Source organism: Quercus lobata, chromosome 6 (assembly GCF_001633185.2).
Source record: "Quercus lobata isolate SW786 chromosome 6, ValleyOak3.0 Primary Assembly, whole genome shotgun sequence".
Taxonomy (NCBI): Eukaryota; Viridiplantae; Streptophyta; class Magnoliopsida; order Fagales; family Fagaceae; genus Quercus; species Quercus lobata.
Window position 1 is genome coordinate 50,237,913 of NC_044909.1, and position 26,583 is coordinate 50,264,495.

General features: G+C 36.6%; 2 protein-coding genes across 2 annotated transcripts; one reads left to right on the forward strand and one right to left on the reverse strand.

Moving 5' to 3' along the window:
* Positions 1-13,921: 13,921 nt before the first annotated feature.
* On the reverse strand, positions 13,922-15,268 carry LOC115950440 (zinc finger BED domain-containing protein RICESLEEPER 2-like). The gene has a single exon (XM_031067635.1). It carries the CDS (start codon positions 15,266-15,268, stop codon positions 13,922-13,924), a length of 1,347 nt encoding a protein of 448 aa, XP_030923495.1.
* Positions 15,269-23,095: 7,827 nt separating this feature from the next.
* On the forward strand, positions 23,096-23,590 carry LOC115950441 (chaperone protein dnaJ 20, chloroplastic-like). The gene has a single exon (XM_031067636.1). It carries the CDS (start codon positions 23,096-23,098, stop codon positions 23,588-23,590), a length of 495 nt encoding a protein of 164 aa, XP_030923496.1.
* Positions 23,591-26,583: the final 2,993 nt, after the last annotated feature.

The window sequence follows — 26,583 nt, forward strand, 5'->3', positions numbered from 1 at the left end:
TATGAAAAGTGAGACCTTTTTTTCTAAGAAAATTTTTGTTTTTTGGTGGGGTCTTAGGCCTAGGCCTAACTTGCCTAGGCCTTGAGCCGGCCTGAATTTAGGGTATCTAGAACAAGATGAAATGCTATTATAATTGTTACTTCACGTCCAAAGGGCATTCCCTGTATGCAGTCTGCATTATGCAGCTTACCTCAATTAAAAGTCACGACGTGAAACAATTTTGAAGGAGGTGACATTTTTTATTTTTCAGTGAAAAAACTTTTCAAAAAGTGCTTTGGAAGTTTATGTTTATATGGTTGAAGTAGGAAAACGAAAGAGTAGGATGTGTTTGTTCTTTATTGTCATTTTCTTTATAAGCTTAATTTCCACTTACTTTAGTAGGTAGAATTAGAAATAGAATCAGGTGTAGTATATTCTATGGTGTCATTATTTTTATTTTTCTTTTTCGGCTCTAGTACAGTTTCGTCGTGAATCTCATTTTCAGTCCAATTATTAGTACTTTTTCTTTCTTTTGTTAAAACGTCATTCTCTGCTAATTAGCTGGCTCTGCATTACTATTTTAGAAAATGTTTGGCACTGTTCTCATAAAATTGTTCTGAAATTGTTTTTTCATAACAAAAACTAAAACTAAGTAAGTAGAAAATCAGTACATTTTGATGTTGGAAAATTTTCAGAAGACAGCTTTTAGAAACTTCTTGTTTGTTCTCAAACTTGTTTGGGACTGTTTTTGGTCTTTTGTAAGTCCCATAGCATTCGAACTGCTTATGGGTATGAACTGAGTATGAAATTGCCCTAAACTTAAACCCTAAATACATACCACTATAATAATCTTTCTCAAAAAAAAAAAAAAAAAAAAAACCCACTATAATAACAATAAAGTTTTAGTCTCAAAATTTAAAATTTTGTTTTGTTTGGTTTTGTTTTTGTTTTTATTTTGTTGTAATTTTGCTAAATTGTAAACTTAGTCTCAAAATTTTGAGATCAATAATGGATCCTCAAAAAAATAGTTATGATTGGTCACATAATCTAATATCATCAAATATCACTAAATGGTCTAATATCATCTTCTTCTTTTATTTTTTTATTTGTTCTTCGAGAATTTATGGTAAAATCATTTTAAAAAATAATGTTTGAAATTAAAGTAGACTCAGGTTTTTTGTTAAAGCAGAGGCCGAATTATTTCAAAACAATTATCCTTAGTTATTTATTTTGAAAAATTTTTTCACCTAAATTCTGTATTGAGTTTTTTTCTTCACTATTAGTTGGATTATTTATATTTCACTTGAAATTGAAATGGATAAAACCCATTTCACAGTTATAATTTTAGTATTTCGTAAATCTAATATTAGATGAGTTTTTAGATTTACAAAATTTAATATGAACCACAAGATGAATTAATTTCAAATGAAGACGATCCGTCCTCATAGAAAATACTAGATTATGCCATTAGATCAAAAGGCTTTTTGGCTAATTCTAAATTCATGATAAATACTAAGTTGGAATTTACAAGGGCTTAACACTCAATGGGCCACATTACTTGACTATTCTGTAAAATTAAGTGCATGTGACAAGGAAGGCTCTGGTTCTTTTCGAAAACAATATCGTTTTAGCTTATAGTGTAGACAAGTAAAGGAGCTTTCATGTATAATTTATAGCATGTGTTCTGCGCAAAAGTTTGGTATACATCATTGTAGAACAAAGTTCTGGACCCCAATAAATTAACTGGTTTTCCTTCAAAGTTTTTTGTCCCAAAAGTTAGACTACGTGTATATATTATTTACCTTTTCTTCTGGGCAATACTGTCACTGGCATAGTCTCAATGTTATAATTGTTTAATACTAAAAAATCAAGGCGGCTATGCATTTTGATAGGGAAATAAAAAGGAGGCCAAGTCCAGTTTTGATTTTTAAATAGCGACCGTCTCTATAGTCCTGGTGCACTTCACTTTGGATCAAATTGATAAAGAACTATCTCAAAAAAAAAAAAAAAAAATTGATAAACGATTTTGTAAATCTGAAAAATACACCCATGTTAAGGCTGAGAGCAAGCCAGTTATCATTGTTCCCTTTTCCCAGGAACCAAGCATTTATAGAAAGAAGCAAAAGAATGCGATGGTCGAAAAAATAACCCACTAACTTAAAAGTTAAAACCATCTTATGCTGCATCTTCAGTCTGGTGTTGCCCTGAAAGTTAATTCCATTAGGTACACTGATACTAAAATGACAAATTACTATAGTACATTGAGTGCCCTTTATTACTTTATATTTCTTATCCTCTTGATGATATGATTATCATATTATCACTAGAAATGACTTGGTTGGCATCTAGGAACTCAAAAAAAATTTCAATAAGTTGACAGCTTCGCTAGTTTTAGTCTAATTAAGAAGATCACTGTTTGTCTCTTTGTTACGTATGTGTTTTATAACTAAAAACGTAGGTTCAACCCACAAAAATCATGTGTTCAACCTAAGTTTTTAATTATAAAACACACGTGTGTAATAAATTTTAGCCAATTAAGAATCAACCTATTAATAGAATAAAAATATGAAATTTAGGGATAAGGTTACCCATATCCTGTAAAAGCGAAAATTTTGTAAACTAGTTATTATTATTAATTCCCCCCCCCACCCCCCCCCAAATTACATCGGCCTAAGGCCATGATATCTCTAACAGTGGCAAATTGCTCTTTTAGCTAGCCTCCTCATCCATGATTCAGATTTTAAACCGAAGTGATATCTAGTTCTGGGGCAGTGTTTGGTTAAGAGCATTGTTGTCATCAAAGCCCATATATATGGTATTTAGTTGTTTACACTTCTCTTTCAGCTTTGAGAACAAAATGTCATTGCATTTTCTTCTTCCCAAAGAGTGGACCCTTTGTTTAACTTGTACTCAAAAATAAACAAAAAGAGTGGACCAAAAACTTTAAAAGTGAACATTCGGGAAGTGGGGGATGTGTTTGAATCAATGTTCTGCACTGCACAGCCCATAGTACTCTTTTGGGAGGATTGGATACATGACATGATTGCAAATAGTTTTCAGTTTCTTTCACTTTTGGGAATAATGTATATATGCATGGGCTTAACTCAAAGCTATACTTAACAAGTGTGGAAAAGAAGAAAACAAAGAACTGCTTGCATGACATAAAAAGAACTTGGATGCAATATTTCATCTTTCCAAAGCATTCTAATACGTTTCAAATTGCAATACCTCGACATGATGTCCCATCTAACGTAATTCCTATCTCGTGAGTCATGACTATATGGTATTGATTTGTATGAGATCCCTATCTAATCTTTTTGTAATCATGGTTCTAATTTCTAACAGTAGCAGGACACTTGCAAATTTGCAATTGCTCCAAACTGCGGCTTCATGCTCACAATGACAAGGCCTTCATCACTTCCTTTTCTACGTGTCAAAAAGATTCGCAAGCTAACTTTCCAATCAGAAACCAATGACTCATTGCAATTTTTTTTCATACAAATTTGTCACTGATAATGTCAAAAAATCATCAGTAAGCTGCACAGTCCTCACGTGCTCTAAACAAATCATGCGCAACAAAGAAGAAGAAGACATTTCAAAGAGTATCGATGTGGTACCAGTCAAATACTCTCTGAAGGTTAAGTTAGAGAGTGTTCACAACTCTAGGGTGCCAAAGTTGGAGTAAATTATGCGTACTTTGATTTCTGAGGGCTTTGGGTTTTTATAGTAATGTAGAACCAACCTTTGTTTTCTTGGCGAAAAAGATGTTTTCTTATGGGGAAGATTCTCATAAATACACGTATCTTGCGGGATTCTTTCCATATAGAGATTTCTTTGATTAGAGTTAATCGTAGGTCGCAAGACATTTCCTTTTGAGGTTTCTTGGAGACCATTAGGCCACGTAGATGCCACGTGACTTGCTACCCGTCTCCCTTATATCCATTTAATTGGAATCTGTCCACTATGGAAGGTCCATCTGTAACGACTCAAGGAAAAACGCTAGCGACATCTGCGCTATACTTTAAAAGGACTAGTCACAATTAAGGTTCCTTGTAGTTGTTAATAAAGCCCAGATCTACCCAGTAAATACTCGATGTGGGACTCATTACACACCCACACACATCACACAATCAATCAAATTGGGGTATCACAATCTGCTACCCGTCTCCCTTATATCCATTTAATTGGAATCTGTCCACTATGGAAGGTCCATCTGTAACGACTCAAGGAAAAACGCTAGCGACATCTGCGCTATACTTTAAAAGGACTAGTCACAATTAAGGTTCCTTGTAGTTATTAATAAAGCCCAGATCTACCCAGTAAATACTCGATGTGGGACTCATTACACACCCACACACATTACACAATCAATCAAATTGGGGTATCACAATCTCCCCCACTTAAATCCTTAACGTCCTCGTTAGGGCCCACTTTGTGGGATAGTGTCTCTGAGCCCACACGGGATTGTTGGGCTGGCTCTGATACCATATGTAATGACCCAAGGAAAAGCGCTAGCCACATCTGCACTATACCTCAAAAGGACTAGTCATAATTAAGGTTCCTTATAGTTGTTAATAAAGCCTAGATTTACCCAGTAAATACCCGATGTGGGACTCATTACACATCCACACACATCACACAATCAATCAAATTGGGGTATCACAATCTCCCCCACTTAAATCCTTAACGTCCTCGTTAGGGCCCACTTTGTGGGATAGTGTCTCTGAGCCCACACGGGATTGTTGGGCTGGCTCTGATACCATATGTAACGACCCAAGGAAAAGCGCAAGCCACATCTGCACTATACCTCAAAAGGATTAGTCATAATTAAGGTTCCTTGTAGTTGTTAATAAAGCCTAGATTTATCCAGTAAATACCCGATGTGGGACTCATTACACATCCACACACATAATACAATCAATCAAATTGGGGTATCACACCATCCATCTTCCTTCTTCTCCGTCCTGGACATAAACTGTTTCCTCCGTTGTCTTGTTCGTATTTTCCGACCATCCCTTTCCTTAATACCATCACCTATGGTTGGCCTTATTGAACGGATCTGTCTACCTCAATTTTATCCTCTCTAGCTGCCCCCTCACTCTATGGGTTCGTCGCCTAATTTTACAGATGAGCCTGTGGAGTGATGGTCTAACTTAACCCTTGGGAAAGGCGCCTTGATTGACAGGCTAGTCTAGGGTCATTAATGCAGGAGGGGCACATGACACATTTTCAGTGGTTGATTACTTGAACCAAAGCATCCCTTCATTTTCCGTGCCGTTTCCTATATATATATATGTGTGTGTGTGTGTGTGTGTGTGTGTGTGGCTTTTCCCTTTCATTTTTACTTTCCGCAACAAATTTCCAGTGTCAGAGCGCTACCATCTCCTACCGGGAATCAACATACCGTCTACTTAGTGTGACCGTCCGCCATGCCTTTTCTGTTGTCTTATCATTCAATTGTAAGTATCCTCTGCCTTATACTGAACTCTTTTTTTTTTACTATTCACTTTGAATATTGCGTGCCTGTCGCATGTGTAGACCTATAGAGTCTTAGGGTTCTATTCGTCACGTGTAGGTGATAGATGTCTAGTGAGGTGTCAAGTGAAAAATTGTTTGTCCACAAAGGAGCGGGCTACGATGAGGTGTATTCGTCAGGTCAGGATGATCCTGACACCTTTTATGATGAAAGGGTTTAGTTGGAACACCTTTCGTGGAGGAGGATGAGGACTTGGACGTGGTCGGATTAGAGGTGATTCAGGTGGGGATTCAAACAGTGAAGACGTATACAATGCTAAACCTCCCATCCAATCCGTCATAGGTCTTGATGGCCTTAGAGAGTTTCTCCTCCTCCCGTTGTGGACGATAAATGACTTCAATTCTAACATCAAGAAAAAACACTTTGAGACCCTTAGGGAAAGATACCAGACTCCCGTCGGCATCCCTATTCATTTGCCTTTCAACTCTGAAAAGTGCTACTATCGGGATGCCGAGGATGTCAGGGTGTACGAACAAATGTTTAAGGTGGGACTTAGATTCCCTCTAAGTGCTTTTCACTGCCGTCTACTTCAATACCTAGGGTTGGTCGTCACCCAGATCTCTCTGAATGCCTGAAGAGTTTTCCTTGGCGTGGAAGTTTTATATGGAGTCTTGACTAATGGGGAACGTAAGATGACGGTGGAGGAGTTCTTCCACTGCTACTATCCATCAGAAATCACCCAGTCTAGGGGTATGTATAGTTTCCTACCGAGGAAGCTAGTACTTAGGCTAGTGTACGATACCCACAACTCAAACAAAAACTGGAAAAGCCAGTACTTCTTCATTCAAGGAGACGATTGGATGTGCCACCCTGACGATCAGGATTACATGCTTGTGGACAAAACTTGGGGTATAATGCCCTCGTCTGGTATAAATTTTGTTTATTATTTGTGTCGTGTTGGCCTAACCGTCCCCTTTTTGCAGCTCGAGATCGTACAGAGGTGACTCTTGAACAGTGGAGTTTTTTGGAAAAGATCTTTAGGATTAAGTTGGCAGAGAGGACATGGGAGAAGCTTGTTACCTTGGACACAATCCACTGGTATTGTGACGGTCCTGAGCCTACCACAGCTACCCGTCGCTACAATAGTCAAGCACGCAGACGTAAGTCCGTTGCTCATTACTATTTTCTTTTATTTATAGTAGTTTACCTAACTTTTTCTTTCTGTCCATTTTGATGTAGAAATGGAAGATGACAAGAGGAGGGCCTTCATCAAGTAACAGGCTGCAGTACGGAAGAAGCAAGAAGGAAGCTTGCCTCCCAAGGGAACGGGTCCGACTAACCCGTCCACCAAGAGGAAACCATTGGACAAGACCAACTGTCTCCCTAAGAAACCCAAGGTGGTGGCGGGGTCAACCGTTGGGGAGACTCCTGGAACACATAAGTTGCCTCTGTCGCCTGGTCTTGGGAAAGGAAGGGCCTAATGATAGATCAGGGTCCCGTCATTGGAAAGCGCCTTATCCTCCTCTGTGAAGACGCACATTATGCATTCAAGCAACTCTCTTCCATTATTAAGGACGACGACTATAAGGATTTGAGCAATTATGCTACTGAGACCATGGGGGAGACAGGCCTTTTTAGTTCGGCACAAGTAGGCATATCTGTCCCTCTCTCCGTTTTGTCTTATTGTTACCTCTTGTTCTAACCTTTGTTTTTGATTTTTTGTAGGGGGTGCTTATGATGAAGGGGCTGATGGACCGTTGCACATCCCAGGGGATGGTGGTGGGCCGTCTGAGAGAGAAGGTGAAGGCCAAGGAGATGAAGTTGTGGGAGCTGATAGCCTGGAAGAAGGTCCAAGTCAACAAGCTTGACTTGACGAGAAAACTTTTAGATAAGTCGGAGGCGTGAACCAAGGCATTGAAGAAAATACTTAAGGATAAGGAGGGAGAAATTTCTAAGTTGAAGGAGCAGCTCCATCAGGCTAAGGGGGACGCTGTAAGGGAGTATCGTGATTCTGACGCCCTTCTATATGAGTTGGGTGGTTCTTTTGCTGATGGCTTCAACAACTGCTTCCGTCAAGTTAAGGCCTCCTTCCCGAACCTGGATCTGTCCGAAATCTCTATTGACACCAAGGCTTAGACCCCAGCCCGTCTTGTTGACCTCGAAGATACCGATGAGTTGTTTGTGGACGATGCCGCCCTTGACCTTCAAGGCGACGAAGTGATTGCTCCTCATGTCGATCAGGTCAAGTCTGTCGAGGATGAGACCCGTCCATTTGAGGGGAGCCAGACGGTTAAAGAGAAGGACGGAGAAACCTCTGTTGATTAGTAGATTTTTTGGATGTTGGATGTTCTCTATATATTTTTTGTTCTTTTTTCTTTTTAAATTCGTGGAAGAACAATATTTATTCCTTCCGTCACCCATTGTTTTTGGGCTTCTTTGGATGTAAACTTTTGCCCTTTATGGGCTTTCTATCTATTGTCTTTATATCTGTTGCTTATATTTTTTGTTTACATATCTGAAAATATTGTTTGCTATGGGTTGTTTCTAGGTTTTCCTGTCCCCTTGAGGACCTATAGAATTTTGTGATACTTAGGTGTATCCGACCATTTAGGGTGTATCTGTCCCTTTTGAGTGTACCCATCCATTTGGGTGTACCCGTCCATTTTAGACTTGGTATTTTGAAGGTATCCATTAGTCTGTCCTACTAAGGACTTAGTAATGAACCCATCCTCTCAAGGATTTGGTGTTTTCAAGGCATCTCTCGGGATGAACGCATCCACAAGTGGACTTTAATATTTTTCAAAGCATCCCTTTGGGATGAACTTCTCTACTTTGTGGATTTAATAATAAACCCGTGCCGTTGAGGACTCAAATCACCCCTTGGGATGAATCCGTCCACTTAGTGACTTTGTAATTTGAAGGCATCCCTTAGGATGGACCCGTCCACTTGTGGACTTAATAAATCTAAATCATTCCTTGGGATGAGCTTTTCTACTTTAATAATAAACTTGTCCACTTAAGGATTTATTAATTTCAAATCACCCATTGGGATGAACCCGTCCACTTAAAGATTTATTAATTTCAAATCATCCCTTGGGATGAACCCGTCCATTTGTGGATTTGATCAATTCAAATCATCCCTTGGGATGAACCCGTCCACTTGTGAACTTAAATAATTATAGACGTAGTTTTGTAGACATACACATGACATATTTGAATAACTCCTCTTATTGTGATAAATACGAGTGTAGAAATTGTTCTTGGAAAATGAAAAACTGCCCTTTGGGCTTAAAAAGTAATGTAGATAGTAAAAATTAACTAAAAGAAAATAAACTAGAAATGAGGAGTATCGTTGTCCGTGCCCTTGTCTATTGGTAGTACTTCTTCAGGTGCTTCGTGTTCCATGGGTGGTGCAACTTTTACCCATCTAGTGTCTCCAGGTGGTAGGTCCCTTTCCTCTGCCATGAAGCGATCTTGTAGGGTCCTTCCCAATTAGGTCCTAGCTTTCCCTGGGAGGGATCTCTTGTGGCGCCTGTTACCTTTCTCAAGACAAGATCCCCAACCTGGAAGTCTCAGTTTTCTAACTCTTAAGTTGTGGCGCTTGGCCATGAGGTTCTAGTATCACGCTAATTTTTGTTCAGCCATTGCTCCGACCTCATCTACCAAGTCAAGCTGCTAGCATATGCCTTCATTGTTCTTACTCTCGTCATGGTTTCCCACTCTGTAGCTTGTGAGTCTGACCTCATCTGGGATGATGGTCTTGCTTTCGTATGCTAGTCGAAACGGTACCTCTCTTGTAAGTGTCCTTTTCGCTGTCCTGTAAGCCCATAGAACGCTTGACAATTCTTTTGGCCATATACCCTTTGCCCCCTCGAGCCGAGTCTTGATAATTTTGAGCAAGGATTGATTTGTGATCTCAACTTGCCCGTTGGCCTGAGGGTGGGTGGGTGAAGTAGTGATTCTTGATCCCTAACTGTAAGCAAAAATCTCTGAATGAGTCGTTGTTGAACTGCTTCCCGTTGTCTGAGACCAGTACTTTAGGTATACCGTACTTGCAAATAATGTTCCTCCATACAAAGTTTCATATGTTCTTCTCTGTGATGGTGGCCAGGGCTTCGGCCTCCACCCATTTGGTGAAGTAATCTATGCCGACTACAAGGAATTTCAACTGTCTGATTGCTATTGGAAACGGGCCCATGATATCCAACCCCTATTGAGCGCAGGGCCATGAGACCGTCATTGGAGTGAGCTCCTCTTTTGGTTGTCTGATGAGGTTGCCATACCTCTGACACTTGTCGCAAGTTTTGACATATGCATGGGCATCTTTTTGCATGGTAGGCCAATAATATCCTGCCTGTACCACCTTGTGCACTAAAGACCGTGATTTGGAATAGTTCTCGCAGATTCCTTCATGGACTTCTCTCATAACATAGTCTGTTTCCTCAGAACTAAGACACCTTAGGTACGGGTCGGAGAATCCTTTTAATGGTGTAGTCCAGTTGTTCTTGGAACCTATCTCCTGCACACTGACGCCGTCTATTAATGGTAAGATCTGAACAAATGATAGTACTTGACTGGGGATGAGCATATGCTCTACTGATGTAGTCTTGGCAAGACGGGAGCTTGCTCGTTCTCCTCCCTTGGGATTTGAACAAACTTCACTTGAAGGTTGTTTGTTCATTTCTTCACTTGCTCTAGATACTTCTTCATCCGTTTACCCTTGCACTCGTAGTTGCTGTTTACTTGATTTGTGACTACCTGAGAGTCACAGTATACGACCACATTTGTGGCTTCTGCTGCTTTGGCGAGATCCAGCTCTACTAGTAAAGTTTCGTACTCCGTTTCATTATTAGTTGTAGGGAAATTAAGTCAAACCATGCATTCGATCTCGTCTCTTTCTGGGGAATGGAGTACTATACCAGCTCCGCCTGCCTATCTATTGGATGACTCGTCCGTGTGGATACTCCATTGAGGACACGCTCCTGCCCTTTGGCCTTCCATGTTGGTGAATTCCGCGATGAAGTTAACAACAACCTACCCCTTTATGGCCGTACATGGGCAATACTGTATGTCAAACTCACTTAACTTAATTGCCCATAGTGCCATTCGTCCAGCGGCTTTAGGGTTGCTTATCGCTCTTCGTAGAGGCTTGTTTGTTAGGATGACCACAGTGTTGGCCTGGAAGTATGGCTTAAACTTACGAGATGTAGTCATTAATGTGAAGGCGAGCTTCTTCATTAGGGGGTACCTTTCTTTTGCACCTTGGAGCGCCCGACTAGTGTAGTATATACGCTTCTATACACTGTTTTCTTCTCTAACCAAGGCTGAGCTGATAGCTACTAGGGAGACAGCTAGATAGAGAAACAATTCTTCCCTTGGTTTGGAGGGACTCAGCAATAGTGGGGAGGACAGGTATGCTTTTAGGTCTTCAAATGCCTGCTGACATTCAGCTGTCCACTCGAATAACTTCTTCAATGTGCAAAAGAAAGGCTGGCATTTTTCCGTTGCTCTTGAGACGAATCTGTTTAGTGCTGTTACTTTGTCGTTGAGGCTTTGTACTTCCTTGATGTTTGTTGGAGGCGTCATCTCCATTATTGTCTGTATCTTGTTCGAGTTGACCTCAATACCTCTTTGGGATACCATGAACCCCAGGAATTTTTCAGCCGTCACTCCAAATGTGTATTTGTCCGGATTCAGCTTCATGTTGTAAGAGTGAAGGGTATCAAAGGTTTCCTTGAGGTCGTTCAAATGGTCATCTTCCTGTTGGTTTTTTACCAACATGTCGTCCACCTAGACTTGAACACTCCTCTCAATCTGATGTGCAAACATCTTGTTCATCAGCCTTTGATACATGGCACCTGTGTTCTTAAGTTTGAATGGCATTTTTTTGTAGTAGAGGAGACCCTGGCTGGTGACGAATGAAGTCTTCTCTTGATTAGCCTCGTCCAGCTTGATCTAGTTGTAACCAGAAAACGCGTCCATGAAGCTCAGTAACTAGTGTCTTGCTGTCGAATCCACCAAGATGTCAATTCGCGGAAGAGGATAGTTGTCCTTTTGGCATGCCCTGTTTAAGTTCATGAAGTCCACGCATATCCTCCACTTCCCGTGGGCCTTTTTGACCATCACTATGTTGACCAGCCAATTGGGGTAGTATACTTCTTGTATGAACTCTGCTTCTTGTAACTTGCGAACCTCTTCTGCTATGGCCTTGTTTCAATCCTACACGAACACCTGTTTCTTTTGACGGATGAGAGAAAAAGAGGGCGATACATTCAACTTGTGGACTATGACCGAAGGATCAATTCCGGGTATGTCTTCGTGAGTCTTTTGCCACTACATTCTCATCTTCGTCTATCACTTGGGTTGCTGCATTAATGCTCAGATGCCTTACAAATATGAACATTTGGCAATCATAATATGCAATATTTCCTTTCAACATTCGAATCATTCCAACTGTTAAAGCAAAGAAGAAAAAGATTGGACTCTTCAATAAAAAAAATCACAGTATGTTTAATATAGTAGAGAGAGAAAATGGGAGAGAGATTTAATAAAAAGGGTTAAGTAGCTGTATATTTTCCACCAATACTTACAATTTTTTGAGTGTGATTATCTACTTAGAGCATTCATATCAGGCTCAACATGATTTTAGTTAAATTGTTCTCAAAAATTCCACTTTTTCTATTTTTGCAAACATATAATTACATAAACGTCATCATAATCAACTTTTATTTCTTTACTTAATTTTATATTATTTTTTCCTCTCTCTAACCTCCTTCACCCTTTCCCCATTTTCAATGAAAACTTCCTAGTAGTGCTGTAATAAATCTTCACAAATCACCATATAGGCCTTTATCCCAATCACATAGACTTTAAGGGTCTGTTTGAATTGAGGGGAGAATGGAGGAGAGTAGAGTAGAGTAGAATTGGCTAAAAATAGGTTAATTTTGGGCCAACTCTACTCTACTCTACTCTCCCCTTCTCTCCATCCAAACCAACCATAACTTTAACAAACCCAATTGCACATACCACCACAAAAGATGACTCTAGATCTACAACACCAATCCTTTATCTATTCTAGGCCTGTCCACGGGTCGGGTCGGTTCGAGTTTGGGCTTGAACCGAACTTGACCCATTTGAATCGGGTGGATGAATCTTAGACCCGTATTCGACCGAATAGTTGGGTCGGGTCCGTGCTTCGGGTCACCAGATGGGTGGGTCGGAGTTGTCAGTTAGGCGGGTTGGGCCATTAATATGGGCCCAGTTTTTGAACTTCAATGAAATTTTTGTTGGTAAAATTTTATCAGCCCTTTTAGCCCACTTTTAGCCCAAATTAAGGAGTTGGCAGTTTTAAAAATTATTTAGGTGTCATAATTTTTGAACTTTCCATATAAAACAGATTGGGCCTCCGTTTTCCCTAATTTTTTTATAAAAAAATGGGGCTTTCAACTAAACTTAAATTAAGCAACTTCACTTCCAAATATATTGGACCTTCAGAACAAAAACTTCCTGGAAAAATAACCTTACCAAAGGTCACAAAATAAGCCAATTTCTACCACCTGTTAAGCATTAAATATCCTGAACAAAATACCCCATAACAACACAAAATAAACCTATTTTTACAACATCCGTTTAGCCTCCACAAATGGACCACAAAAACTAAACTCATCAATATATATTGTAAAACCTAAACAAAGAGCACAACACAAGTTACACACAAAATCCTATTTTCACCACCTGTGACTTGTTAAATAGCCACATTGACTACCCAAAAATTACCACAACAAATAACCTGGACAAAATAGCAAAACAATACACAAAACGTGTATTTCCATTCCAACAACCACACAACAAGTGATTAATTATAAGGCAGTAAAATCAATGTTTCCACAAGGCAGTAAATCATAAGGCAGCAACCTTGCTGGCTATACGATGTTCCCAGCAATATAATTAATTACAAATTATAAAATATCACAGGTATTTAAAAAAAAAAATAGCTTTTCCCAAACATTAAATACAAATTCTCAAGCTTATAACTAATAGAAAAGAAAACCTATATGATTCCTAGGATTTCTTTCCTACAAGCATTAAGACTAGTATTGTTAGAAAAGAAATTTACAAAAAAGCTTCCAAAATGTTCCCAAAAGGTTCTGCCTCATTTACAAAATAAGTGATTCCGCCTACAAAAGACAAAAAAATATTTAACAAATTACTACCAAATACAAGACCAAATATAAAGGGCAGCAAGCCAGCAAGCTTATAACAGTAAGAGGCCAAAGGCATTAACATACCAAGTCAGTTATCAATCTTCAACACTAATTATGGGTCGTTTGCCTAAGCTAGAACCCAATTTGGAGCTGGTACTTGCTGATTTACTTGATGATGACTGTTGATTTAAAACTAGAAAAGAAAAGAAAATAAATACAACATATTAAATTTTGTTTGAACATGAGACATAGACTATAGGTTCTAGAATTTAAACATATTACCTAAATCATGAAATTCCTCCTCCAATGCCTCAACCTCATCCCTTGATTGGCGATGAGAAATTGGCACTGTGGCTTGAAGCCAATTTTGTGCACATACAAGGTTTTGAACCATGAAAGGAGAGAGAGAACTTCGAAATGGATCAATAATGCGGCCTTCGGTGCTGAATGCTGACTCAGATGCAACAGTCGAAACTGGTACAGCCAGCATATCCTTAGCCACTTTGGACAGCATTGGGTACCTACTAGAATTGTCCTTCCACCACCCCAACACCTCAAAATTCACATCCCTTCTACCATCACAATTTTCAGCTAAATACTTATCAACCTCATTACTACAACCTATAGATTGCTCAGCTTCTAAGAAAAGCTCATATCGAGAGTGAGCCATCACATATGGATCACTTGCGTCACCTACCATTGGTGTCCTCTCAACCCCACTTGGTTCTTGCACATTTGGGGAATTAACAGAACAGAAAAAAGTATACAACTTCATCAAAAGAGCTTTCACCTTATCAACCATCACATTCCCCACTTCATTCCCATAAATTTCAGAAAAAGAAAACTTCAAAAATCTCAATTTTTTTCGTGGATCAAGAACAACAGCCACATACAAAAGAGGATTAATTTTATCACCTTCCCCCCAGTACTTCTCAAATTTAGTTTGCATGTTTGTGGCCGTGTTTTTCAAGAGGGTGTTTTGGGATTTAACTAAATGAGAAATACTCTCCTGAATAACAAAGATCTCATCAAAAAAGGCATTTAAGGTCACATACAAAGAGCCAGAGAACTTCTTTGTTGCATTGTAAAAAAGTCTCAAGAAAGTCACAAATGCCCTACAATTTTGGAAATCACTCATACAAGGAGATCCCAAACCACCACTATCTTCCTTGCTCCTAAAATATAATGAATAACCATCATCTTCAAAGTCCATCCTAAGGAATACTTTCTCGAATTTTTCAGCAGTTTCTAACATAAGGTAAGTTGAGTTCCACCTAGTAGGTACATCTAAACAAAGAAGACTCTTGGACTCCATACCTAACCTCTCCATAAAATTCCTAAAGGTTTGATTTCTATTGGGCGAGGACTTCACATACCTCACAGCTTCACGCACCCTAGCAACAGATGCATCAATTTCTTTCAAACCCTCCCCAACAATGAGATTTAGGATATGGGCACAACACCTCATGTGCATTAACTCATTTCCTAAAACTGTCCCATTCCAATCTTTTGTTACCCTTTGTAAAAATTTAATTGTGGTTAAATTGGAACTAGCATTATCCACTGTCAAAGTGAATATGCCATCAATACCCCACTCACGCAAAGACATCTCAATCTTTCTATCTATAGTCTCCCCTTTATGATCTTCAACTTGACAAAAATTTAAAATTCTCTTATGCAACTTCCAAGCATCATTAATAAAGTGACATGTGAGACACATATAATTCAAATTTTGTAGAGAAGTCCATGTGTCCGTAGTAAGACACCCTACAACCCTTCAAGGATTTCCTTAGCTTCTCTCTCTCACTATTATAAATTCCAATCACATTTCTAGTCACAGTTTGTCGAGATGGAATATCTTTTAGACGAAACTTAGGTTGTAAGGTAGTTACATATTTCTTAAACCCATAACCCTCAACACACCTAAAAGGCAACTCATCAATTATTATCATTTCAGCCAGTGCCTTTCTAGAAGCCTCAACAGAAAAAGTTGTTGACACAAGTTTGAACCCATCATCTCCATCATTTTTGGGTTCAAAAGCTAATGTTTTCTGCCCTTTATCTTCTTTATTAGGGTTCTTAGGACAGATTGTCACATGAGCTAACAAATTACTAATACCACAACTCTTACTATCAGCCAGATATGATTTTTTACAATAATTACATACAGCCATAGTGACACCCTCGTCTACCTTTACTTTTTCAAAATGATTCCAAGCTAAAGACTTTTTCCTACCACTACCAGTACCAGTCTTACTCACTACACTAGGTGGAACTAGGGGCAACTCACCATCAGTAGCTTCAGCTTGGGTTGCAGTAGCAGCCTCTTGGGTGGCAGTGGCAGTAGCACCATCCGCTTGGGTGGCAGTAGCACCATCCGCTTGTGTAGAAACAAAGGGAGCATTAGTGGAGGAATCCATGACCTAAAAAATCAAACATAGAAATTAGCAAACTAATAATTAATAATAATAATCAAACAAACCAAAAAGGAAAATCTTTGATGCTTGAATCTAGATAACAACATTCTACATAAAACTCTAACATAAAAAAAGAACAAAATCCCAACTTTTAACACAAAACACAAAGGGAAACAAAAATCATACCTTAAAGAAACTAGGGGTGTTGGAGTTATGAATTTGAAGACTGAAAACCCCACTTGGACAACTTTCAATTCCTGAGTAAAATTAAAATAGGAGCAGAATTAATCAAACAAATAAACAAAGAACAAAAAACATGGGAGTTTATTTGATTTTTAACAGTATAAATTTTACTAAATAATAAAAGCTGAAACATTGAACACATCCACAACAGCTTAAGTTACATGCATCAACTCTACGTCTCTAACAAAAAAAGAACAAAATCCCAACTTTGAACACAAAAAACAAAGGGAAACAAAAATCATACCTTAAAAAACCGTGGGTGTTAATTTCAAGTTTAAAGACTGAAAACCCCACATGTACAACTTTCAATTCCTGAATAAAATTTAAATAGGAACAAAATTAATCAAACAACTGAAGTTATTGAACAAAGAACAAAGAACAAAAGTAAATGGTTAAGGTTTCAACTATTTCTAGTTAGGGTTTCAAATTATAAAACTTAGGGTTTATTTGATTTTAACAGTAGATTTTCATGACATATATAATCAATGAGAGACTGAAAAAAAGAGAGATGAGAAAAGGAGAACACATACCCTAGGCTCAACCCATATGATCGGCGGCAGGGAGAGGAGTGGCTGCTGGTGGCGGCGGCGGCGGCTAGGTGTGAAGAACTTGTAGTGAGAAGCTAGGGTTTGGACCTTGGAGTAGAGAGAGGCAAAGTGAGAACTGAGAGTTTGAGAGTGTGGTCTGTTCATTGGTGAGAAGACCGAAGATGAAAGCTTTTAAAGAGTGAAGATTGAAGACTGATGAAGATTTGAGATTTCGTATGAAATTGGTGAAGGGACTGTAGAGATTAGAGAGTGAGAGACAGAGAGCATTCGTGTGAGACTAAAGGATTTGGTGAAGAGATTCCAGGTTTTGAGGATTTGAGATTGAGATAGAGAGAGAGAGAGAGATACAGAGAACGTTACTTTGAGAGTGAGAGATATGAGATTGCGATTAGAGAGAGAGAGAGAGAGAGAGAGAGAGTGAGTGAGGTCTGAGGCCATGGATATGGTGAGAGAGTGATTAGGTGAAGAATGAAGAGAGATTGAGGCCGTTGATGACATGTTGATCACTTGATCTTGATTCGGTGAAGACTGAACTCTGAAGAGTGAGAGAGAGTGTTAGGATATGAGATTAAGATTGAGATATCTAATCAAATATTTCATCTTTAATTGTGACTGTTAGATTTTGATATTAGTTTAATTTTAATTGTTGATTTTGATATCTCTGACTCTCTGTGCTGTGCTAGGGGGCTGTACTGCTGTAGAGTAGACTGAGTAGTATTATAACTGTTGATCTTAAACAGCTATTTCTTAAAAAAAAAAAAAGATTTAAATGGTTGGATTTGAAATTGGGAAGTTGTGCCCAAAAATGGTTGATCAGTAGTTCAGCACGTTACCCACTAACTAGCTCATGACATGACTTATATCAGACTGAGTGGACTGTGGTGGAGAGTGGTTTATTATTTTATTTTACCAAATATTCGGTCGGGTCGGGTTATTCGGATTTTTTATTGTGTAACCCAAAACCCGAACCGATTATTCGGTTCCTCTTAAAACAACAACTGTATCCGACCTGTATATGCACTCGGATTCACCCGTGGACCTTCGGGTCGGGCGGGTCGGATTACACGGGTCGCTGGACAGGCCTAATCTATTCCCTCTCTACCATGCTCGCCGAGCTCTAACAAAGCCCTTTTCATCCTCCACGACTCTCATTGCATGCATTGATGAGTATGGATGACCAAGCAAAAAAAATCCCTACTCCTTGTCATAGCCAAGGAAGTCTCATGCGTTGATGTTACAACTAAGAGCTGGCAAGGCAGCTTTCGTCACTGAAGGATCTAAGAAAATAGTAATTTTCTTTGGTGTAGCGATGAACAGTAACTCAACAGAGGTATTGAGATACTGTTCTTCTGTTAGTTTTGCACACTAAAATGTTGAGCCTATTGCATGCAGCTTTTGACTGGGTTTAGCTAGGTTATTTTATTTTATTTTATTTATTTATTAAATGTTATTTTGACTACCCTATTGCTAATCCTCTTATCTCTATATTCTTAACGTTTATTTTAGTTTCTATCTGTTAGAATTTAAACATTACTATCCTTTTATCCACCCTCTCACTCACAACTTTATTATATCTATGGAAAAGAGAAGCACTTCATTTTTTTTTTTGGTTAATAACGCTTGGAATTAAAACTATTGAACAATAAGTCTATAACAACAAACAATGCCGGCTTTCTCTCTAGCCAGCAGCTTAGCCACCACATCTGGTGGGTTATACTAAGTTAGGAAGTCAGACGTAAATTCTGTTCCCATCCTAACTAACTTGTCAACACAGCTATTAACTTCCCTAAACACATGCGCCACCGAGGAATTAGAGAAGGTCTTTATCAGGTTCCTACAATCAGTTAAGAGAGGTTCAAGCATTAGATTGACCACATAAGGATTTGATACGAGATATACTAGAAATTCAGCATCTATTTCTGTACAAATGTTTTCTATCCCCAACTACTTGACCACGTTAAGGCCATCCCTGAAAGCCCATAGTTCCACCACGGTGCTTGTTATGTTTCCGAGCTTCCTAGCAAACCCAGCAATCCAATCTCCATTACTGCACCTCAGGATACCATCCCCGCCTGCCTTAATCGGATCCCCAAACATAGACCCATCTGTGTTTAGTTTCACCCATTCCATTGGAGGTTTAATCCATTTCACTTGGATTTGAATCCTACTTGGTTTGTTTGGGCCGTTGAGGACTAATGGCATAAAACTCCACTCCCTTTTTTACATAGCGAGCACTCGTGCCTTCTTCCACTCTCCCAGTTTGAAAGATTGCCTTTTTTCTTTGAAGCTAGATAGCCCAAACGGCTTGAGGGAACGGGGTCTTGGGAACATATTGGAAGCTCTGCAATTTTTTTCCAGCCAATCCTGCAGGGGTAGACCATAGAATTCCTGATTCGATTCCTCAATTCCCAAATCTCTCCACACTGTTCTTACCACCTTGCAATCTCTAAGGGTGTGGAGGATTGATTCAGGACCTTTTGGCATAACTCATAGGTTGGGTTAAGATTTAACCCTCTTGAACCAAGAACTTCCTTTGTAGGAATGCTGCAATGTGTGCACAGCCAAAGAAAAAAAAATAATTCTAGGAGATGTGCTAGCTTTCCACAACTGCTAATGAGGACTAGAATCAAGGTTCAAGATGTTAAATCCTTTTGCGATGAGATAGGCTGATTTGAGGGAAATGGAACCATCCTTCGAAAATGCCCAGATAAGAATGTCCTCCTGGTTGGGATTCGCTGCAATAGGAATGCCTTTCATTTCTTGTAAGATTCTGTCTGGGAGATTAAAAGAAATCTCCTCCACATTAGATAACAACATCTTCACAGATATTCTATCCTCTCCTTCAGTTAGAGGGCCTTCAATTTGCTTCCGGAGTGGCCTAAAAGGGAGCCAAAAGTCTTCCCAGGCACTGACATTTTCACCATTAGCAATGGACCATTTTAAACCTTTGTTAAAAATAATACCCCCTTCCTTACATGCCTCCTAAATATGAGAAGCAGGTTGCCTCCTTGCTCCTTCCCTCACTCTCAACGGGGTTAGGTACTTGCTAATTAGCACTTCAACATGCATGTTTAACTACATCAAACATCACAAAAACAAACATAGCCAAACATGTACTTTGCATTATCTCTAAATATTTGAATAACTGATTAAATAATAACATTGTGCATTCTTTTAAATGATTTTTAAAACCATTGCACATTGAGGTTATTTGGCCACTCAATTCAACAACTGTTTGACATTTTTCACTAACATTTTCCCCTAAATTTCTCCGAATATTATATATATATATATATATATAGAGAGAGAGAGAGAGAGAGAGAGAGAGAGAGAGAGAGAGAGAGAGAGAGAGAGGAATACCATCGGTCAAAGTTGTTATAACTTTTTGTTAATATTACATTGCTTAATAACTATAAAAAATATCATTGTTAAATAGTATGTTCTCAATATTATAAACACGCACACTAAGTTTCATGTTTATTGGGTGATATTATCTATTCAATTCATGAACTTATTTTTTTATGTATAATTTTAATATTTTATAGAAGAAATAATTATCAATCTCTATCGTATTGAAATTTTGCAAGTATCGAGAGTATATGAGAAAAAGAATAATATAAGAGTAGAATTCTGTGTTTTGGACTAAATCAACATTCAAAAATTGATAAATCTTGAGTATTAAGAAAAATATGATTAAAATGCTGCCTGGTTGAATCAATTGGCCCCGCCGGCTGTTGAATGAGATGAATTCCAAAATAAATAAGTACTTCTTATTTCACATGATTCTTGGACTATCTTGTGGATCAATTTCATATCTTTATTCACTGAAAACATTATTTTATTACGTTTAGAATCACTCTTAAATATCTTTAGTACATTTCTCAATGGTTGGTTCTTTTTTTATAATTTATTTTTTAATAAAACATAATATGTGGGCCTATTTATCCCGATGACAGGGCAACATAAACCATTGTTACCAATTGGTTAGAATTAATTAAACTAAATTATATTCTTTAATTCTAGGTTTGTCATTTTATGGAATATCTCCTTTAAAAAAAAATCTCAAAGACACAAAGAGATCTTGCTAATTAGTGGGCAGCTGCTCTCTCTTGGATTTTTGGGGGCTAAATTAATATAGATGCAATGTAAAAAGATAAGATTCTAACCTTATGAATATTTAACCACAATGGATGAAGTTGCAAAGAAGATAATGCGCTCACATCAGTCAAGATTACTTAGAATATAAAAAATTTGATAAAAATGATAGCCAGCAGAGAGAAACACGTGAAACCTATACCAAAGATCTAGTAAAAGTTCATGGAATGGGACAATGAACATAAAGAAAAAAGTCGAACACCACTTTGAATAAGTTGAATAAAATTCTGTTCCAAACACATTACTATAAGAAATGTCTGCTACTTGTTGGTAACTATAAACGTGATATATGGGACATGGAAAACTATTTATTTACTCCAGTCCTTCGCACCTGGTTAATTTCAAAGATCTAAGTTAGGTTATTTAATTAATCTTGGTGTTAGCAATGTCTCTATATGCAAGGCCTAATTCTGAATAAGGTGCACGCAGTAAGGCCTAATTCTGATTTATAATTTATAATCTTTGTCCTGCACGACCACTTTATCAACTTATTGGTTTCGTTTGACTTTAATTAGATGAATTCTATTGATGCATAATTCGTAATTTATCTGAATATGGTTGAAATCAACATCATCCATTATGTAAGAAACCTTCTTTTTTAGGAAAAAAATAATAAAAAAAGAGAAAAGAAAGCTTATTTGATTTTGGTAGAGCCATTCTATATCACAAAAATATTACTATCAATAATGGAGCCACTATTGATGAAAGTTATAGCCTTTTTTTTCTTTTATTATTATTTTTTATTTCTTCTTCTTCTTATCATCAACATTATTGTTGTCATTACTACTAGTAATATGAATTTTCAATTTACTTAAAAATTATGTGAGACAATAGGATCTTATTGTGGCCTAATCATATTATAATGAATAGGATTTAGTATAATATCAAATTTTTTTTTTTTTTTTTGAGAAACATAATATCAAAAAAATTTGATTTGCCAAAATGAAAAATGTATAATATATTGACAAAGCAAATGAGAAATGGTTTCGGCACGCAAACAGCAGCAACAGCCAGGAAGGACTTAATAGTTGACAGAGACAAGGACAATGAAATCATGACAAAACAAGGGTCTTCCATTTGAAATTTAAACCATGGTTTAAGGATATAATAAGTTTGTGTAACTTAGAGATGGTAGCGGAGGCAGGAATTTTTGTTTGGTGGCCAAATTATGACACTAATATATTTACCAAGGCAATCCCTACACGCATGTGTATATATACACACACACTACACACACGCTTTTTATTATATATACACACACTTTTTTATTTGATAAGTTATATATATATACACACTCAACCAAAAAAAAAAAAAAAAAATTTAGTATTTTCAATCAAAATTATTTTTGATAGCGATCTTTTATAAAATAAAATTCATTTTTTCCATTTTCATAGTAAAATTCTTAAAAAGTTTCATTTTAAATATAAATTATCAAATTTTATACTAAAGTAAGTAAAAAATATTTCAATTGAATTAATGAAATTTTCAAAAATATGAATGATCCAAAACTTGGATAAATAAGTTAGACTTCAAACATATTTGAAGTTACCTTGCTCTGACCCATTATGTGACAACTAAAAACACATTTTATGTGTAATTTTAGTGACAAGATTTTTTTAATGAGCCAATGACTTATAAATCGCCATATAATGAGTTGAAAAAGATAAATTAAAACATGCTTGATGCTAGACTTTATCAAATATTTAACAGATATAAGAGCACATTTTACAATAATAAATAGAATTGCAAAAAATAAAGTTATATCTTTTTAACTATTTGACCAATTATTTTTTTTTAAGAGCATTATTGTACTAATTCAAATATTTGGGAGGATCAACTCTTATTTTTGTAGACTAAATTTTGAAAACATTAAGATAATTATATATATATATATATAAATTTCAAAATTGGGGGGCCATGACCCCACCCTTGTACATACCTCCGCCCCTGCTTAGAGAGATCGATGCACACCAATACAGCTATAAATATTGTGGTTTGAGACCAATTCATCCACACTTAATTAGGTCTCTCTCTCTCTCTCTCAACACAACTCTAGCTAGAGGCACACACACCATGGAGATTTCCTTGGGAATGAATCCGAAGCTTGCAACAATGGTTCCAAAGCTACCTAAAACAGGGTCTAGGAGAAAGGGTTATGAGCTCAAAACCGTACTATGTAGAGCTAATGAGTTGACCATGCAAAAAAAGAACACCAACTTTTATCAAGTACTTTCTCTTGGTTCGGAGGATGTTGGTTTCGATGAGATAAAGAAGGCATACAGAAGCATGGCCCTTCAATATCACCCTGATGTTTGTCCTCCCTCTGCAAAAGAAGAATCCACAAGACGATTTGTTGAGATTCAAAAGGCTTATGAGACACTCTCTGATCCAATCTCACGTGAAATGTACGATTACCAGTTGCGTTTGGTCAAGTCAATGGGATCTGGAGTTTGTATGGAGGAAAGGAAGTCCAAATTTCCCAAGGAAGTTTGGGAAAGCCAACTCTACGGACTAAAGAAAAGGTCTCAGGTCCGAATGGAGAAGAAGAAATATTATGGATACAAGTAGAAAGAAGATTTGTCATTTTTAACATTTTTTTTTCTTTTATAAGATGTGCGATACCCTAGATTATATGAATTGTATGAGCCGTATATTCCATAATCAACATAGAGTCTCATATTGAAACGTTAATTAGATTACAGATTTCTCTCTCTCTCTCTCTCTCTCTCTATTTTTATTTGTGGTTAATTCGATAGTTGCACCTTGCAACTTGCAACAATATGAGAGGAAAAATTTGAACCAAAATTCTTCTCCTGAAAAAGAAGTAATACCACTCAATTACAAGACTCTTACATGTGATTTTTTTCCTTCGAATCATGACAAATATCATTTAGTGATTATTGTAGAAAATGCTAGCTCCATATTAAATTATGATTTGGGAGGAATTTATCTTTGTTTCTTCTTGAAATTAAGTTGTTAGAGTTTGTTTGGTTAGGTAATTTAGAAGCTTAAAAACGCGTTTTTAAAACTCAAAATATCATTTTGTAATTGTAATTTTTCATAGTTCTTTTACAAATGTTCATTTTAAATCCAAAACTTTATTTCACAACAACTTAATTATATAAACACACTTTTAATAGTCTTGTATCATTTTAAAGGAGAGCTTGACATTAGATCAATTTTAAGCCACTCACAACAGCTTATATGAACACACCCTTAATTTATATTTTTTTTTAAGCCATTCATTTTTCTTTTTTTAAATTAATTTTGACTTATAAGGTTTAAGAATTGTCCAAATTAATCACTCCATCTTAATTTTTGTTAACTATAATTGAGAGAAAATTGTCATGTAGTGTGCATGTGACCACTTTACTATTAAAAAAAAAATTATTTTTAAAATAATATTCACATGATCATTTTCTGTCAATTAAAATTAACAAAATTTAGATGAATGGGTCAATCTGAACAATTCTTAGAACTTGAGAGTTAATAATACAAAATTGATGGTGTAGGAGTTAGTTTGTAACTGGTCCAAACCCTATGGGTCTTTTATCATTTTCCCCCTTCCCACCATTGTTTTTAAGAAGTTTGGTGACAAGGAACAATATTTATTCCAAAAAATGGAAAAGATTATTATTAACCATGAGTAAGGTTTGGTCAAGCGAATCTTTTCAAAATTTGAAATATTTTGTTACTATTGTAATTAATTGAATGACTAATATATATGTTGATTTCCCAACTCTCAAGGGAAGTGAGTCTCGCATCATTCTACTTAAGTTTATGAAGGTTTGTGTAATTTACCCTATAGAAAATAACCCTCCTCCTCTCCTCTTTATTCTTTCAAAATCCAATGGATCACAATCCTTCAAAATACACCACGAAAATGAAAATTCCCATCTTCCTATCCCCTTCTCTTTCTTCTTTCAAAATCCAACAAATCACTGACTTTCCCTGTTTTCCCTAAAGAAGATGCCACATTTGACATTACATAGTGAACGATCATGAACGGAGACACAATTTGAAATTCATAGCATTTTTTTTTCTTCCATTTCTTCTTATCATGAACAATATTACTGCTTTTCTTTTCCTGACTTTTTTTTTTTTTAATTAAAAAAAAAAGTGACGGGGGCTATCTTACATGAACGTGGCCATAGCAATTCCTTTACCCCAGAAAAGCCTAGGATCAACATTATTGTTTTATAATTATTACCCTAAGTATTAGGATTTCTCAATTTACTTTAAAATTAAGAGATAATGGGATCTTATTGTGGCAAAATAATATAAAAATCAAGTGGATATATAGCATAACTTCAAAGAATTTGATTTGATTATGAAAAATAAAAAAAAAATAAAAAATTTCTGTCACACAATGAAAGAAATATAAAAATAGCAATTCAAATGGGTTTGATTTGGCCGCTGAATGAGCGCAAAATACAGGAACCGCTTGGAAGGATTTCAAAGTGACCAGGACAATGACATCATGACAAAACCAGGGTCTTCAATTAAAATTTAAACCGTGGTTTTAGCAAATAACAAGTTAGCATAAATGGTTTCAGCAAAAAAAAGGTTGGCATAAATGGTTAGGTAGATTAGGTAGATGTAGGATAAATTCCTTATTATTATTTATTTTTTTTTGCCTTTTCTTTTCAAAGATAACGGAAAAATGATGTTCAATTTTGATTTTTTTATTAAGAAAAATTCAAAATAATTTAGAAGCTCATATTGAAAATGTAGTGTAGTTAACATGCATCTAGTATGATGTCCCAATTTCTAAAATCCATCAATTAAATTTTTGAAAGATCACTATTGATAAAATTGGTAATAGTTAATTACAAAATAATCTAGAATTACCACAAATATAATTATGACGTTAATTTACACAATGAAATTGAACAAGCTTATGTTAAGTTTGGTATATACCAACTTTTTTTCATTTATACTTTGGCCCCTCATTTTCAAATCTTGGTTCCATCCTTGCATAAAGAGAATGTCTCACATCTGAATGAAGAGGAAAAAAGAAAAAGAAAAAAGGATATAGTTGATACAAGCACAATAATAATGGAAATAATGTAAAAAGAAACTGAATAAAAATACTTCTAAATATTATTTATTTGAAAATGAAGAGATACAAAATAACATTTCAACTATACATTAAATCTATTAGAATTATTTTGCTATATTCAGACTAATACCAATCCAAGCAAATTCATGAATAAAATGTGACCAATTAACCAACCAACAAAACTACTTGTTACAAATTATATCTTCTTGTTGCATGAAAATATATAAATGTTGACTAATCTGACTAACATTGAACTTGATAAAATTAAATGGTTGAAGAATTGAAAAATGAGATTATTTAGGAATACACATTAAATGCTAAAATCTGTTTACAACAGATACATGTAGAAGAGAAAATTTGTTGTTTTAACTTTTTTTTCCCCCTCTATATAACATGTGTGATTACAAGGTTATAGATGAATTGAATTCATTGAATTGTATGACTGAATATTGCATAAGCATATATTGAGTCTAATATTGAATGTTTATTAGATTGATCT